The sequence below is a fragment of the Pseudorca crassidens genome, chromosome 19 (assembly GCF_039906515.1).
Source record: "Pseudorca crassidens isolate mPseCra1 chromosome 19, mPseCra1.hap1, whole genome shotgun sequence".
NCBI classification, from domain to species: domain Eukaryota; kingdom Metazoa; phylum Chordata; class Mammalia; order Artiodactyla; family Delphinidae; genus Pseudorca; species Pseudorca crassidens.
The window spans coordinates 7,886,906-7,905,478 of record NC_090314.1 but is presented as its reverse complement, the minus strand read 5'-3'; the positions used below and the strand labels follow the sequence as shown (position 1 = coordinate 7,905,478).

General features: G+C 43.5%; 1 protein-coding gene across 1 annotated transcript in view; it reads left to right on the top strand.

Moving 5' to 3' along the window:
- Positions 1 to 4,601: 4,601 nt before the first annotated feature.
- MYOCD (myocardin) overlaps positions 4,602 to 18,573 on the top strand; it is a 259,110-nt gene continuing 245,138 nt past the window's right edge. The window contains exon 1 of the mRNA XM_067717582.1: positions 4,602 to 5,028. Coding sequence (XP_067573683.1) covers positions 5,004 to 5,028 — 25 coding nt within the window. The 5' untranslated portion in view covers positions 4,602 to 5,003. The remainder of the gene's footprint in view (positions 5,029 to 18,573) is intronic.

Below are 18,573 nucleotides of genomic sequence, written 5' to 3'. Positions count from 1 at the left end.
TCAGATAGAGTCATTTCATTGGTGGTTTTATATCTGTTTAATTTTAAGACTTGCTTCCAAGCTCTATTTCAGGTACATAATAGTTTGAACAGTAGGTTGGTATTTGAATTAAAAGAAGGAAAATGTAAAACACTGATTTGTTTGCATAAATATATGTGTGGAAGAATGTGCCAGGAATCGATCACTGATTCTGAAAAGGAGAATTGAGTGGCTACAAAGGGAGTTGCAAGGGGGACTTTTCACCGTGTACTGCTTTGTACTTTTAAAAATTTTGGATCAGAACTGTTTCATCCATTAAAAATAAATTTGAAAATCAGAAGGAAAGAATCCACCCTTCTTTCATGAATCCCCCTCACACGCCATTACCTGAACGTCTAGATGCCTTTGTGAGGCACAGCTTAGAGGATTCTACCTCATCCCAAGAAACTCCCAATTACGGTTACTTTGACTTCCTGCTGTCTCAGCGATGAGTGAATCGTCCAAGCGGAGAGGCTGCATCTTCCAAACCGTTTGAGTCACTTCCCCGGGATATTTCCATGAGCCATCAAAGCACATACTTTAGCAGTGTCTCGATGTACTTGTTAAGTTTCTTAGGAACTTTTTTTTAATGATTCAGTGCATTCTCTCTCTGAGCTGCATTTTGTCACCTTCAACATTCAACAGATGTATTTGGCTCACGGGCTGCTTCTGATTCTCAGAGAGGAGGAATTTTTTTATCCTCTCTGTTCCGCCTGGTACTAGAGGCCTTTTCAGTTAAATGCTCTCTGTCTCTTTCATTTCTCTAGTCTTTGGGGCTCTCTGTTTAACCCTGGATGCTACAGTTCTCTCTTCAGGACTTACACCGCTTCTGGAAACTCTGCGTCATTGCCAAAGTGAAGCGAAATTACACATAATAGCCACGTGTGGGCTCAGGCATTGCTGTTGCAACTTTGTCCTTGGTAACAGGATTTAGTCTGAACTGTGTGGATTAATATGTCCTTGCCCTACGCCCTTGTTGCTCTTATGATGAGTTGACAGTTTTTGTGTGTCTGTGTCCACGTGCTTGTGTTTCATTACAACGGTGACTGTTTACTATTTGCCGTTCTAGAACTCAGGAATCCCAGTTATTTTACAAACACAGACAAGTAAAACCCAGAAACCTTCCTGGGGTGGAATTTAGTTGCTAGTAGCCTGGGTGGGTACAGGGGTGGTCAAGGAGCTGGGTAGCAGTATGCTGGAAACAGAAAGAACCCTGTATCAAGAACCGGCTCACCTGGATTTGCACCCTGGCTTTCATCATTTTACTTTTTCATTAGTTCACACGTGCCTCTCCTCACTCGTTCAACAAATATTTATTATCTCCTGTGTGCAAGGCACTCTTTTGCATGACCTTACCCAAGACACTTAACCTCTATGACATGTATTCATTTTTTAAAAATAGACTTGATTTTTTTTAGAGCAGTATTAGGTTCACAGCAAAAATCAGTAGAAGGTACAGAGATTTCCCTTACACCCCCTCTCCCACACACGCATCACCTCCTGCGTTATCAGCATCCCCCCACCAGAGTGATGCATTTGTTAGAGTTGATGAACCTACGCAGACACGTCATTCTCACCCAAAGTCCATAGTTTACTTCAGGTTCACTCATGGTGTTGTACATTCTATGGGTTTGGAAAATTTTATAATGACATGTGTCCATCATTATGGTATCACACAGAATAGTTTCACTGCCCTAAAGATCGTCTGTGCTCCACCTTATTCATCCTTCTCTCCTCTGGCAACCACTGATTTTCTTTTTTTTTTTTTTTACTGTCTCCATAATTTTGCCTTTTCCAGAATGTCATATAGGTAGAATCAGGCAGTAGGAGCCTTTTCATACTGACTTCGTCCACTTAGTGATATGCATTTAAGGCTCCTATCTGGCTCCTCTATGTCTTTTCATAGCTTGATAGTGCATTTCTTTTTAATGCTAACTAATATTCCATTGTCGGGATGTATCATAGTTTATTTATCTGTTCACCTACTGAATGACATTGTAGTTGCTTCCAAGTTTTGGAAATTATAAATAAAGCTGCTATAAAATCCATGTGCAGCTTTTTGTGTCAACATAAGTTTTCAGCTCATTTGTGTTAACACCAAGGAGTGCGATTGCTGGAATATATGGTAAGAGTATGTTTAGTATTATAAAAACAAACGAACTGCAAACCTGTCTTCCAAAGTGGCTTTTCCATTTTGCATTTCCAGTAGCAGTGAAGAGAGTTCCTGTTGCTTCACATCCTCATGAGCATTTGGTGTTGTCAGTGTTTCGAATTTTGACCTTTCTAATAAGTGTGCAGTGGCATCTCGTTTTAATTTGCAATTCCCTAATGACATATGATGCTGAGTATCTTTTCATATGCTTGTTTGCCATCTATTTATCTTCTTTGGTGAGCTGTCTGTTGAGGTCTTTGACCCATTTTTTTTTTAATGGAAGTAGAGTTTATTTACAGTGTCGCCATTTGGCCGGCAAGATGGTGGAGGAGGACGTGAGCTCACCCCTTCTTACAATTTACCATGTCGTGTTAGTTTCAAGTGTATAGCAAACTGATTCAGTTGTGTGTGTATACATATATACATATATATATATATATATATATATATACACACATACACATATATATATATTCTTTTTCGGATTCTTTTCCATTATAGGTTATTAAAAGATATTGAGTAGGACTTCCCTGTTGGCCTAGTGGTTGGGAGTCTACCTGCCAATGCAGGGGACAGAGGTTCGAGCCCTGGTCCGGGAAGATCCCACATGCCGTGGAGCGGCTGGGCCCGTGTGCCACAACTACTGAAGCCCACACGCCTAGGGCCTGTGCTCTGTAACGGGAGAAGCCACTGCAATGAGAAGCCTGCCACTGCAACGAAGACCCAACACAGCCATAAATAAATTAAAAAAAAAAAAAAAAGATATTGAGTGTAATTCCCTGTGCTGTACATGTTATACATATATACGTGTGTATATATATACACACACACACGTATATATGTATATACATATACATGCTATATATGTCCTTGTTGTTTACCTATTTTGTATACAGAAGTGTGTATCTGCTAATCCCAAACTCCTAATTTATCTCTTTCCCCCCAGCCTACTATTCCCTTTGGCAACCATAAGTTTTTTTTTTGGCCCAGTTTTTAATTGTGTTTGTTTTCTTATTGTTGAGTTTTAAGAGTTCTTTGTATATTTTGGGTAACAGTCCTTTTTCAGATATGTCTTTTGCAAATATTTTCTCCTAGTCTGTGGTTTGTCTTTTCATTCTCTTGACAGTGTCTTTTGCATAGCTGAAGATTTTTAATTTTAACGAAGTCCAGCTTACCAATTCTTTCTTTCAGGGACATATATTCATTTTTTTAATGTGGTTAATATTGCCTGATTACCATGTCTTACAGGTGTGTGATGGGTGTAGTATAAAAGTGTTTTCTTCTTTAAGACATGATGGTGGTGTGTGTTTCTGCCCTCTCAAATTCTAGCATGGTTCTGTGTCTTATTTTTATCACTAAAAGATGATGTGTTGTCTTCCAGGTGTAACTTGCAAGGAACAAACTGACTTTCTCTTTTCTTTCTGTCACAGATATTAGCAATGTCCCATAGAGTGGATATTGCATTAGACTGGATCCTGGAGTGAGAGAGATCTTAAAACAGAGCCTCTAGCCCATCTGCGATGGACACATCATACAACCAAGAAGTAAACTTTTGTCACTTTAGACCACTGAGAATTTCAGGATGTTTGTTACCTCAATGTAACCCAACCTATCCAGTCGGCTACAAAGGTCAGAAAGATAGGATAACTTCAGAGCACCTTGCCTTCTGCGAAATGAGAGAGTGAGACTGAGTTCACAAGGTGGCCCATGTTGGCCCAACCCACAAGGACTAAGGATCTGCAGCCTCTCCCATTCTTTGACCCAGGATGAGGAGCAGAAGGGAGAAGAGTGGGACCGGAATCCTCTGGGGCGGGCTTCCCTGGTGGCGCAGTGGTTGAGAGTCCGCCTGCCGATGCAGGGGACGCGGGGTCGTGCCCCGGTCCGGGAAGATTCCACATGCCGCGGAGCGACTGGGCCCGTGAGCCACGGCCGCTGAGCCTGCGCCTCCGGAGCCTGCGCTCCGCAACGGGAGAGGCCACAACAGTGAGAGGCCTGCGTACCGCAAAAAAAAACAAAAAAAGAATCCTCTGGGGTGCTGTCTCTTGAGTGGTGGTGGGCCATCTCAATGTCCGGATGATGAGGATTTCCATGATGGTTTACAACCTCATTGTTTAGGGCATGACATAGCATAGAAGTAAACTGGAGTCAAGAGGAAAGGTTAGCAGAAGTTCTGCTTTCTTCCATCTTGAGGATGGAATGTCTTTCATCTCAAAGAGGCTCTCTCAAGCCTAATGAAATAAAAACAGACAGCCATGGCCTGAAACCACCCCTCCTGTGCTTCAGGTCTCAGGAAGCTCACTGTAAGGCAGGTGCACTTCTGAGAGTAATGAGGACGGGGGAGAGAGCATGTTTGTTAACTAAGCACATATTACGTGCCGGGGTTATACTCGGCTTTGTATGTGTGTTAGCTCTTGTATCTTAATGCTCTTGCTCTGACTTCTAAAAAAAGAAAGAGAGACTCAAAGCAGTTCAACCCTTGTTACAGGTTTTATCTAGTAGACGACGGAGCAGGGTTCAAATTCAAGGCTGGGTGACTCTTTTCCTGAGCTTTTTGCGTGGCCCCATTCTGCCTCCCACGTAAGTTTCTCCCACATAAGACCCCCTTTTTAGTTGGGTCTAAAAAGGCGAGGAGACCGAAGTGGCATTGTTTTGAAGCTCGAATTTGCCTCCCTGGAACTGAATGCTGACCGTGGGTGACGGCATTGGAACAGACCTCCAGCTGTCGCTACCGGAGGAATTACAATCTGAAGCGTGATCGTGTGGTTGACAAATATGAACTTGATGGTTTCGCTGCATGGTGTAAAGTTCTCTTCCGTGACCTCTCTGGACCGTGATGGTTGGTGAACACCCAACCGAAGGTAAGACCAACTCTCCTATTTGTTGGGGGACTCTGGGTGATGGTGTTATTCAACAAAAAAGGCACCAGACTAAACTGTACTCACTCATCAAGATAATCACACAAACTTCTGCTAGATTTCTTGGACAGCGCGCCAGCAAGCATTCTTCAGGGTCAGGATTGTTCAACAAAGTGTTGCCTGATTTTAAAAAAATAATGATAATAAAACTGAAAAGATGGGCGGGGAGGCCTGCTGATAGTAAACTCATTTGTCAGGCCAATAAACAAATCCATTAAAACAAAGTAACAACAGCAACCAGGAGACTCCTAAGTTGGAGCCTCTGAGTGGCTTCATACTTCTCAGTAACCGTGTAAATGCTCATCAGTCAAGTCGAGGGCTGAGAGATAGAAACCAACGCTGCACACAGAAACCTTTTGGAAGAGCTTAAAGATTTAGCAATGGCCCTTCTCCAATTTTCCATCTTTTATTTAACTCCTTTGAACTCCCACTAATTTCCAGGCAACACTTTGGAATTCCATTTTTAGCTTTGCCTTTTGAGTTATTATTTTTTTCCCCTGGGTGTACAAATCTGTGTATGGAGATGGCCTCTCCTTTTCATGAAAAATTTTTCTCTTGATTACTGAGTAATGTTCGGTGCCAGGATGATTTAAAGATAAAGACTGATTTGAAGAAGAAAATGAAAGTGATCTGTAACCCCATCACTCAGAGGCAATCACTGTTAAGGTTTCAGTGTATTTCGAGCCAGGATTTTTTCTAAGTGTGCATATACTTTTTTTTCTTTTTTAAACATGGCTGAGAGCATGCTGCTTTCAGAGTCTCCTGGGGAGGCTGTCAAGAGCACAGACTTTGCATCAGATGGGCTTTTACGATCGTGACCCAGCTCTGTCACTTAGTGACTCGTGGGGCATGGGGCAAATCAGCCATAAGGCTCTGTTTCCTCAGTAGTTCACTGGAGATAATATTCATACTAACTGCTTTTAGGTCTTTGGAGGGGTAAATGATACCAAGACCTAAGGCCTTTAGAGAAGTGACTGACACTTAACTAAACATTGAATAAGTGTTAGCTGTTATCACTGTTCCCCTCATATTATGTACATTTTTCCATGTTATTAAATTTTTTCTCGATCATGATTTTAATGGCTGCATGAAATTATATTTTAAGGGTATATTAGAATTTATTCCTCTCTTATTGAATACATTTTCAGTTTTTGTGAGTTCTGTACTTTATGCTGCACTGAAAATCTTAATAGACAAAATTTTTTTGGTGGTAGTATTTATTGGGTTCTTAGGATTGTTTCCTATGAGTAGAATAACGAAGTGGGAGGAGTTTAACAATTTTCAGGATTATTAATACATATTGAAGAGTTGCGTCTATTTACTATCTCACCATGATTATGTCAGTATGACCCCTTCACCGTCAAGGTCAACCCAGAGTGTCATCATGCAACATTATTAATTTTTCTTATTCTAAAATCCAGACTGTGTTAAATCATCTTTACGTTTTGTTTTGAGTGTCCTAGGGGAGGTTGTATTTAATTTGCAATCACATTTATTTAGGTGAATCTGTGTATTAATTGCTTTTGGTGCACACCATCCAGTCTTTTGTACTCCGATTTCCCACTCTTGGGCCCTTGAATTTTCTTTGTCATTCAAGCCGTTAGACTATGTCTTCAACTTTTTTTTTTCCCCAAGAAGGTTTTATAGGTGGTATGACTTCTTAAGCTGTTTGTTGCTTCCACACATAAAAGACAACTTGACTGGGCATAAAATTCTTGGGTTAAAAACCACCCAACATGATTTGTCTCTAAGATGCCCAGTCATCTGGTAGAAATAGAAAATGTATACACAAACACTTGTTTCTTCTCAAGAGCTAACAGAATCTACAGAACTCCAGAACTGGACTCTCCAGTAGAACTTTCTAGAGTGGAGGAAACGTTTATTGTCTGCACTCCCCAGCATGACAGACGTTAGCCTCTTTTGCAACTGAGGAACTGAATTTGAATTGTTTTGAGTCAATTTGAATATAGTTTCTCACATGGGGCTAGTGGCTTCCAGATTGGACTACACAATTCTAGAAATATAGAGTGGAAAGAAACCTTCAAGGTTCACACCACTTTTGCTGCCATGAGCACATCACCTTACCTTTCTGGGTCTCCATTTCCCCATCTATGAAATACTACTACTTTCTCAGGACTACATAACAAGTTCATGTTAAAGCTTAGACCAGAGCCTTAAGTAATCATTCTCAGTCTGGTTTTCTTCATATTATGGTGCAATTGAATAGTTTAAACTTTGAGCTATGATGCCAGAGATGGTTAATTAGATTGATTCCCCCCAACCCCCCGATGGCTATGCCTTTTAAGCTAATAGCTTTGGTTTACCTGACCTCCCTACATAAAATGGCATTTCTAGTTGTTCCTTATTTCTGTTTCCTGCTCCATGTTTCTTTCCTTATCACTACCCGAAATTCTGTGAAATGTTTATGCAATCGTACATTTATCTGTTCCTCCACTAGGAGGTCAAGTCGGAGGCATCAGGGACTTTGCTTATCGCTGTGTCCTCACCGTGTAGAAAGGACTCTGGGCATGATTGGTGCTCATTACAACTTTGTCGAGTAGGCGGATGAGTGAACGAAATCTATTAATCAAACTCAACTGGGGGAAGTTTGCTGTAGGGTGAAAGGGGAGGAGGAGGAAGCTGCTTGATTCCGTCACATAGAGATTGCAGTTTTCAGTTCACAGTGAGGTTTCGATTTGAGATTTTGTCTTTTTGAGCTCTGTGTTGTTGGGTAGGCGTGTTGTCTTGCAGAGACATTTGATTTCTCCCCGATGAAATTATCCATCCCAGAGGGCAGCTGTACTGCTCCCACTACACAGGAGTCAACCTTCCGAGAAGGTTGATGTGTTCGTCTGAAGAGATGACCAAGGCCCAGCCCAGGAAGACCTTTCATTCCCTGAAATCATTCTCTGCTTTAAGTGAATCTGTAAAAGGGGGACGTCATCCCCACACCATAGTATGAACGTGAGGATATCAATGAGATAACCTAGGAAAGCATCCAATATGCCTGTCAACATGCATTGCCTTCTCTCTCCCCCATTTTAACCCTGAAAGTTATACTCAAGTGGGAGAGCCATGCTCCAAACCCAGATTTTCTTTTGATCCCACTGGGCTGCCTGATCACTACTCAGCATAACTGAGTTGAGGGGAGAGTGGGAGTGGGGTGGGGACTGATGGCATCGATGTTCATGGGCTCTCCCAGGCCAAGTCTTCCAAAGCCTGTCCAGCCTGCAGTGATGTGTCTAGGTGCCGTGATCCCAGCTAGGCAGGTTGTGGTCAGCCTGACCCAGCACCTTGCCCCATCGAGCTGCCCATCGACTCTGAGAGTATACAAATGCCGAGGAGCCCTGACAATGAAGCCCTTCACAATGGAGTGCCTGGATTTTATTGAGAAAAGCCAATCCCCTCCCATCTGTCATTTGGCACTTAGCACTGTAGTTATTCTAGATGAGTGAACACTTGTGTTATATTTTCCAATAGCAAAACTGGGGTCACCAGGGTGCCTGCTGTTTTAGCCAAATCCAGATGGGGTTTTCCTATAAACAAGTGCGCATGGAATATTTATGCCGCCCGTGGCACCTGACGCCTTAATACTTAGGCCTTCTATGTAGTAGCCACTCTTCCTATAAGTCACTTTAACACACTAAGTAAATATTTTAATATAGCCATGTCACTGTTTATTATAGAATGGCTTGGGCCCAGATCTTGCCTAATGCTTGGTTAAAAAGTCAGTTTATACCATCCTTTAAAGTGAATCAAAGAATGCATAAACGCCACTCTTTTGTTACTCAGAACTCTGTTTACTTTACTTTTCTGTAAACCTTGTGAAATGCTTGCTTACAAAAAGCTGACAGATGCCAGATTTGCTCATTAACTGGAGGTGTTTTCCAAGTCAGGAAGGTGAGGTGTGAACGTGGGAGGTGGGTTTTCTTACCATGGACATCTCCCAACGTCCACTGCCCAGGGGACCTGCCGTCTGGCCCGGGGATCTTGACCTGTAGCTACTAGGCAGTGAATGGGGTCGAGAAACACCAAATCCGAGACCTGGCTCCTAAATCAAGCCTGTCCTCAGCCTCGGAACACAAAAGGCCACTTGGACAGTGGTATAAATGGGACATGCCTCCTTGATGTCTGTAGGCCACATGATTGTAATTAAATCACCTTCGATCCTGATTGCTAGACTCATCCCTGCTTTCCTGCATTACCCCCTGAGGCCCTCACCAGAAAATAGGAGGATGCTAGTTCAGGTAATAGGTTTTAATTCTGTGTTCTCAGCTGTGTCTGTTTTCCCTTCTTTTTGTACAGCCCCCCTTTAATTCCGCATATAATTTTTCATCTCTTGTTTTTATATTTCACCCCGGCCTATTTTCTCTTGTTGGTTGTTGATCTTACTATGTACGTAGAAGCCAGTTGTCCTAATTCTCTTTGGAGCTGGGGAGATGGGGTATTGGTGGCGGAGGGATCAGTCATCTTCCTGCCTCAGTAGCACGTTGTCCTGGGGCTAGAGAACGGTGGTCCAGTTCTCTAGCTACAAAGACAAGTTTAACTTAACAAAGGTTAAGTTACAAGGCCCCTGCTTGCATGGCCCTTTCCACCATCCTGGAGAGGGCCCTAGAAGATTGTGGACCTTCTCGCATGTTTTTATAAAATTTGTATGAGTATATTTCGAAACGTCCTGCCCAAGTTTTTTGATATTTCGACAATCACTTAAGACAAGCTATCTTTTTCACTCCTGCTCTCCCATCATACTTCACCTCCTGTAGAATAACAAGGGCATGGCCTCAGGGAGAGGCCATGGAGATCTAAGGGGAGTTCAGTTAATTTTAATTTCACAGCATGCGTTTCTGTGAGTTAAGTGTGAGTTAAGTCACTGCTAGCTGTCCAGCTGTAGGAGTGGCTTCTAGGGGACTCCAGTCGGCCACAGTGCCAACTCGCCCTTGATTGAGACAGTAGTGTTCAGGTCCAGAGGGCACCTCATACTAAGACGTGTCACCTAGAACCTGAAGACATAAATGTGTGGAATCAAAGCTGGTCTATGGAAAGTTCTTCTAAATCTTACAATGTATGAAAAAAATATATATTTCCCAAATTTACAATAATTCTAACAATTTACGTGGTATTTCCCAGTGTTCCTGGGAAGCTGAAAGAAACTTACAGTTGTCATTATTTGGGAAGGTGATCAAAGAAGGCACAGACAAGAAATGTAGAGAAAGTATTACAGAATCATGTTAGGCAATTAATTATTAAAATACTGTGTACAGTTTTGGAGTTTTGTGATTATTGTATTTTTTTTTTAATTTGTAATTTGTTGTGATTTTCTCATTCTAAACAAAATCTCATTTGTGTCTAATTTTGTCTTCTTTTGCCTAAAGAGGCTGCAAACATTAGATAAGTTCCGGCCCTGAGAAAGTCTAGCTCTGCCCCAGTCTAGCTGGCCAAGTTCTTCCCTCTCGGAGTCAGGGGCCACACTTGTGGGATGTCCAAGAGTCTAATATAGTTTTCAGGTAGACTTGGTTTCATAAAGTAAAGCTAAACCGTACCCTACAACGTCCTGCCCAAGTTTTTCTCAACCTAGCCCCATCTGTCTTATAATAAACCCAATTCTTCCTGTACCTTGGCATTAAATTCTCTACTTATTTTGTTTGCCAACATTACTGTGAAGTCTTTTCTTGTAATTTTAGCGAGACTCTGATAAATAATGCAGGGGAGGATGTTACTTAGATGTCCTTTGAAGTCAGGAGGCTCAGTAAACTGACCTCTTAGTAACATATCCAGGCATCTTCCAAAATTGTGTCCTGAGTCTGGCAGTAACAATGTTTCATAGGAAGACGTTTGTTCTGATTACCCCTATTGGATTACTTCTCTTAACTTGAACAGAGGTATCCTTTTCAGATGTCCGGTGGATTTCTTGTCAACTTGGTAAAGACCGGAGCCGGAAGGGAACGTAGGCTTATCCCGTATAGGACTTGAAAATAGATTCTTTCAGAGACGGATGTGAATTCTGGTTACATAGTTGTGGTCCTGGTGGAAGGAGAAAAGTTTAGGTCTCTGACAGTTTCGGTTTGTGGTGGTTTTGACTTTACAAATTCAGAGATCTAGAAACCTGGAGAAGAAAACAAAGGGTATCAGCACCGGAGGAAGCTTCTCAGGAACTGTACCTCTTGTCCAGAGAGATGCATTGTTGTGTTTGCTGGAGGGCTGGGGCTTAGCAGTTACCCGGGATGGAGACCCTGACCTTCGCTAGGCAGAGGCTCTCGGCTCTTGCTGGGAGCCTGATAGTGCAGTGATGCTTTTTTTTTTTTTTTCCTCTTTCCTGGCCCGGGGTTAAGAGGAAAGAGAGAGAAACAGCATGGTAAGCTTCCCATTCAGGGTCATCTTCAGTCCCAAGGACCCAGCAGTGTATCCCCGATGTGGCCCTTGGTCGTACCCCAGTTACCCTTCACCTTCACGCTTCCTCCCAGTCATGAAGCTTTCAGCAGTTCTATGGTCTTTCCCCTTTTCTTTCACAAATGCAGCAGGAGTTTATATGTCAGATTGGCTTTAGTTTCAGTATAGACTCGTCAGCCTTCTAGAAGCAATTCCTGAAAGTTTCTGCCTTGAAATTTCCTTTGTTTCCAGGGCTTGTTCACTGAGTCACTATTCATTCATTCATCCACTCACTCATGCATTCATTTGACAAGGTTTTACTGAGTACCTACTATGTGCCAGCCTCTGCTCAAGGTACTCAGGATCCAGAGATAAATTAGAAGGATAATGTAAGTCATTGCCTTTCTTACATGGGGGAAGGAGACGGCAAATAAGTAGTGTTTCCTGTGTTTATTCTAAGGTACTTCCCATTTTAACATCTCTGAAATTGGAATGTATTTTACAATAGATGACATCGCATAACTGCTGTCAGACAGGCAGCAGTCACGACGGAGCTCTCACAGCCTACATGTGTGCAAACTTGGCCGAAACGCCTGTGCTGTCATCCATTCAGTTGAGTTAGCAGCATGTGTTTGCTGATGCTACACATGTCGAATTTAATTATCTTTTAAAAACATCTTCAGAAAGACTACATTATGATTTGGCTTTGAAACAGATTCTTATAGAGCCAAAGGCACAGCAGTGGGGCATGAATTTGGTATTAGAGAAGCAAATATTTGTTGTCGGAGAAATGGGTGCTATTCCATCTTTTCTCGCAAAACGACAACTGTGCTTTACGGAACCTAAGGAAAGAACATGTCCACGGTTAGCTGATGCCTATCTTAAGCCAAACAGTGCAACTGAAGGCAGGAGAAATTGCCAAGTCCTCCAAGATAGGTAAAAAATTTCCAAGCCCTGTGAGGCTGGTGTGGTGGATTCTCACATCCTTCATGACTCCCGTGGAGACACCAGATGCCATCATCTTATTGCCCGTGGGTTTTAAATTTTTTAACTTATTAGTGGTATGTAAGTCAGCGGTGCCTTCCATTTAATGATGTTTTAGATCTGATGAAATTCAGTAATAAGATGTCAGGTGGTAACAGCTGCTATAAGGAAAAGTACAGTAGAACAAGGCAGTGGAATCCAGAAGCCAGAAGGATGAGAGGCATGGCTGTTTTAGATGGAGCAGTAAAGGAATCCTCTCTGAGGTGACCTGAGAATGGAGACTGACATTGATTTGTCATGGGATGACCTTGGAAAAAAGGATTCCAGGTGGAGGGAACAACAAATCTGAGACTGAAGCAGGAAGACATTTGGAATGTCCAAGGAAGAGCAGAAAGGTCTCCTGGGGATGACGTGGAGAGAGTCCGGAGATGAGGTTGGGCAAAGGCAGATCACACGGGGCCCAGGAGGCCATGATGGAGATTCTGGGTTGGATTCTGAGTGTCCTGGAAGCCATTCAAGGATTTCGAGCAGGAGGGTGACATTATTAGATGCTTGATTCCAAAGCGGGGTCCGGCCGCCATTGAGAATTGACGGTAGGAGGTCGGGGTGGAAGCAGGGTGACAGGTTTAGAAGAAGATGCGAGAAAAAACAGGAGGTGAGAAAGCAGAGACAGATTTTGTAAGTCAAATTCAGGAGTGACCTTGAGCGGATGTGTATCAGGAGTGCGGCATGGGATCTAGGGAGTGTTGGGCTTTCTTTTCTGGAGGGCCCTTTTAAGATGGCAGGCGTTAGGGCGGGCTTGGATGATGACAGCTCAGCCATCCGTGGTCCAGGGCAAAGAAGCTGAGGATGCAGGAGCGGAGAGGAGCTACAGGTCCGTCTCCTGCTCCCTCTGTATCTTGGGGTCTTTTCACCTCAAATACAAAAGGGGTTCGGAAGGCACCTGGGCTCCCTTTTTCTCTTACCTGAGATTCGATTTCCTTTTTAGGACGGAAGATGCACACACTCCAAGCATCTGACTCGCTCCTGCTCTGGTTCCTCTGCTCCGGGACCCACAGGGCTCTAACATGCAGGAAAGTACCTGTGCTTGTCTCCACATTTAATCCCCTTTATCTTCCGTTCTTGGACCCTGGCAATAAACGTTTCATTGACACGGAAAGTGAGTTCTAAAGAAACAGAAGTTTATAGTTGGGCAGGTGGCAAAGAATCACATCTCCATTAGGCTTTATTGCTTCATTTTATATAGAACCGTGGTCTCTGGGCATCTCCAGATTGCTGAACACTTACGCCCTTTGGCTAGTTCAAAGCTGTTTAAGCAGGCAGAACAGTTATTTAATGATGTACAAAGTGGTTTCCTCACTTGTGTTCTCTGAGGAAATTTCAGTGTGACCTTCATCTCAAAATTCTACTGCCGCCTCAAAGTTGAGCTTGGAATGAGCTAAGCTGTGGATGGTCCTCCCTGTCTGTCTTCTCCCTCTCATCAGCCATACTGCTTTCCTCCACTTTTCTTTCCTCATCCTCCCCTTCCTGCCCTTCTACCTCTTTCTGGAAGCGGAAAGCTCTGTTAGGAGGGAGTGCATCTATGAAATGGGCAGAGAAGGAAGCAGAGGTATCTCAACTCATAATGAGAATATGTGTGTGTGTGTGTGTGTTTGTGTATCTCTAGATATAATGCTTATATGATGAGAGTAAATGCATATGTACACTTATTATTTAATACATACTAAATCTTTAAATAATTATATAATATAGTGTTTATAAATTATAAATGTATTATTAAAACCTCATGCAGCAGGAATGTATATACATTTTCATTATGTAAAATGAGAATAGATATATACATTCTAACGTGTTTAAATATATATATAGAGAGAGAATATGTATGTATGTAGAGAGAACACAGAGAGAGAATGTGTATGTATATGCACGTACATATAATACATCCTTATTGTATATAATGAGAATATATATATATTTTCTCTCTGAGTAGGGTTTTAATACCAGCTTGACTTAATCACCATTTTGGTTCTGAATCCAGGGTTCGTCTTTCCTGAGGGGGTGATTGAAAGAGAGTTTATGATTATCTCGCATGCAGTTAACGCGCTCGTTGTGTAACTTACAAGCTGCCTGTGATTCCCACCCACCTCCCCCGCCCCCCTCCCCCGCCCCCAGGGCCTTAATCCCCAGCGGAGAGCTGGCCGGGCGGCCTTGCTCTTCCCTCCCCTGTGGCACCCTCGTAGGAGCAACTCCCTCTAAGCCCAGAGAATGTGTTACTTGGCATAAAACAGATGTCTCCTTCCAGCTAAACCGTCCTCAAAATGTGCTGCCAGACAAGACCATCAAGTTCTTTCGTCACTCTCTGAGGCACGGAGGGAAGGGCTGGGGCCCGGGCCACGGGAAGAGGGACGCTGAGCCCAGCTCCGGGGGCCCCAGGGGCAGGGCTGGCCTCCTCTGACCCCGGGGACGCCGTTGGTGGGGGGGGGGCGGACCTGCTTTCCTCCTCTTCCCACATCCTCCCTGCCTGTCTTCTCCCGCCCTTGCCCCACCTCTCAGGCAACTCCTCTCTGTGTGGAAGAATTTGCCAGTCTTTCCTGAGACCCCTTCCCCTCCCCCGTCTCCGCGGCTCTGCCCTGTGTCCCATCCCTTCCCCTGGACGATCTTCCCGGTTAGGAGCTGGGTGTGTTCCGCTCTGTGGACAGAGGCTGTTAAGGTGCTCAGTGTGTTACCGTCCCAGGTGAGGTGTGCCTGTGCTGACAGTGGTGGTCCACAGAAAACAAATGAAACCATTTTTCTGTCTCAGTTCCCCTGAGCGGTACGACCTGCTAACCTCTACTTGAATTGGGGTGGGAAGCATGACCCAGGGCCGGAGAGCTGTGGCTTCGGTCGCCGTCTCCACCGCCCACTGGCCAGCTCTGGGATCCAGGACAGCTTCATTCATTTGTTCATTCACTCCACCACGAATCTCTGAGCATGAACTACATCCGAGGCTCTGTCCCAGCCGCTGTGGATACAGAGGTTTGCAAAACAAAGCCGCTGCTCTTGTAGAATTGGGAAGATAGGGAATCTTCCACAGGGAAGATGGGCAATCCACAGAACCTCATACAATTTTAAAATTCTCAATGCATTTGCATGAGTTAAGTGTGAATAATAGTATCTCCTTCCTAGTGATACTGTAGGCATCGGAGAAGAATGCAGCACACTAACATTATAAATCAACTATCCTTCGATTAAAAAAACAGAAGAATTCAGCATGTTACATGTGGTAAATACTCAAGTGCATGCGGTAAATATAGTTCTTTGTAGCAGCACAGTTACGCTGCGGTGAGTCTCACGTGGAGTGGAGGGGTGCCCATCCCCGAAGGGACCTTCAGGGACTTGCCATAACTGTGGCTTTGTGTGTCCAGCAAGGGTTCCCAACGCTCTTCCAATTATAGTCCATCCCCACCTTTGCCACGTGACCTGGTCCAGCGTCCCATCCTTCTGGCAGCCGTGATTGGCTCAGGAGGTGAGCACGTGACTCAGGCAGAGCCAATCTGAGTCCTCTTGGGCCTACATATTAACTGTGAGTGAGAGACACTCGCTCCCTTCTGGGAATTCTGACCTGGAGCTGCTCGGGAATCTGCCCTGTGGAGAAGTCATCTTGGCAGGAGAGAATGAGGTCAACCTGCAGAAAAAAGCAGTTGCGAGAAAAAGAGATGCCGTTAATAATATTAGAATTCCATGTTGCACATACATTTACTGCTCTTTAATAACCTTTGAGGTAACTACCGTTGTTACCCGTCTTCATTTTATTCTGTTAGTTATTGATTTTTGGCCGCGCCTCACGGCTTGCAGGATCTCTGTTCCCCGACCTGGGATTGAACGTGGGCCCCCGGCAGTGAAAGCGCCGAGTCCTAACCACCGGACCACCAAGGAATTCCCAGCCGCCTTCATTTTAAAGATGAAGAAGCTGGGGACAGAAAGGTTCAGTAACTGCCCAAGGTCACACAGTTACTAAGTGACAGGACCAGTTGCTGAACCAGGCCCTCTGGCCCCAGGAGCTATATGCTTGGCCAGTGTCTCTTTCTTTTCTGGCTGTTCAGAGTCCAGAGTTGCAAGATCCAGGTGCTGGTTCCCTCAGCCCTTCCTCTGATTTATGAGTAAGGAGAAATTCCTTCCCAGGCACGTGAGATTATCTATATCTATACTTGTACCATCTGTATGTTTATCTCTCTTTATCTACATCTGTCTATTTTTATACCTAAAATTGGTTGGAGTTGAGTTTCTGTTACCACAACTACCTGAAAACCATTGCCAGAACGTTCTGAAATATGTGTATCATTTGGAAGAAATCCCCTCGGCCGATTCTCGTTTGCACTGCCTTCCCCTTGACGCCCTCCCCCTCCCCCCTGCCCCCTTCCCCCCCACAATTACACTGCTCCACCAATCTGTATTTGAGAATTACCACCTTAATGTAAGTTTAATTCTCACATAGTTTGTTTTTTCCAATTGAGTCAATGCTTAAAGTATGGGTAGTTGGAATCCATCAGAATTACTTTCTAAATTGACTTTGACCTTCCTGGTACTATGACCTTGGACTGTCTGTCTGAGTCCCTTACATAGAAACTACCCTGGAACTGAAAACCATTGAGGGGTTTTGTTATATTGATGCCTACTTAGCATTAATGTTATTTCTATAACATTGTTTGTCAACGGTATTAATAGAAATCTTCTGTGCAAATCATTACCTAGGGGATTAACTCATCAACTTGATCTATACGTACAGTTGCATTTTAAACTTAAGAACTTGCATCCATTCATGAGAATCCCCTGTGAAGCTGCTTCTTTGTGTTTGGACTGTACGAGAACCTCAGTCCAAAAGAGTAACTTCTGCTTCCAAATGAGAAGCATAGAGAATTCTAGAACTTTCTGACTATTGTGGTCTAAGATTTCTTTTCTTCCTACTAGGGAAACTACATTGGAAACCCGTCCTGCATAATTTGATGAGTCTGTGACCCCTTTGGAATGATAGCTTGCTGGTTTATATCCCTACACCAACTGAAATGTTTTATTTTTTTTCCCCATGTGTAAGTTCCCAAGGTTCTGTTTTCTTTTAATTTATTGGGTATAATCCAGTCTATGTTTCCAGTGCCCTGACGTCATTGCCAAGGTGGCTGGTTCTAAAGGAGCTTCATTCTAGAATAGAATCAGACATCCTTGGTCATCAGGGAGACTCTTGGTGCCCTTTATGGTCAAGAGACCTCAGTTTATTCAATTTAGGGCTCTCAGAAGTGGAGGGGGGGAGGTCATAAAATCTATTGCCCACTTAGCGATTCAAGCTAAATGGAACTCTGGGGAAACCTGGCAGCTCCTATGGGGAAAATAACATTTGTCATATCACTGAAGATCAACATTAGTTAATCCCACTTACTTGGTATGAAAGTGAAAGTACTCGGAATAAAATGTTCTGCATTTATGCAAGGACACTGATGTAAAAAAAAAAAAAAAAAGCTGGCTTGGGACACACTGAAAAGGAATCTCACATCCTTGAAGCTACATGCTACATAAAGGGCTTTGCCCATCCTCTGCAGTTCCACGTGGGAAGGACAGACATCATTCCCTGCTCTATGGGTCACCTACAAAACAAACTTATTTACAAAACAGAAATAGAGTCACAGATGTAGAAAACAAACTTACGGCTACGGGGGAAAGAGGAGGGAGGGATAAATTGGGAGATTGGGATTGACATATACACCGTACTATATATAAACTAGATAACTAATAAGGACCTACTGTACAGCATAGGGGACTCTACTCAATACTCTGTAATGATCTATGTGGGAAAAGAATCCAAAAAAGAGTGGATATGTGCATATGTAGAACCAATTCACTTTGCTGTACGGCAGAAAGTAACACAACGTTTTAAATCAACTATACTCCAATTAAAAAAAAGAATATGCATTACCTACAGGAAGAAGGAAACTTGTCCCAGCACCTGAGGGGGAGACTCATGGTGGATCAGAGACACCTTACTGAAGGAGAGCTGTGTGTAGATCCTCTGGGTAGGATGAGAAGGGGCCTGTGTTTCTTAGCAAGAAGAAAGGTATGTGCCAAGACTCACCAATCCCTCAGCTACAGCTGCAGAATCAGAGGTGAATG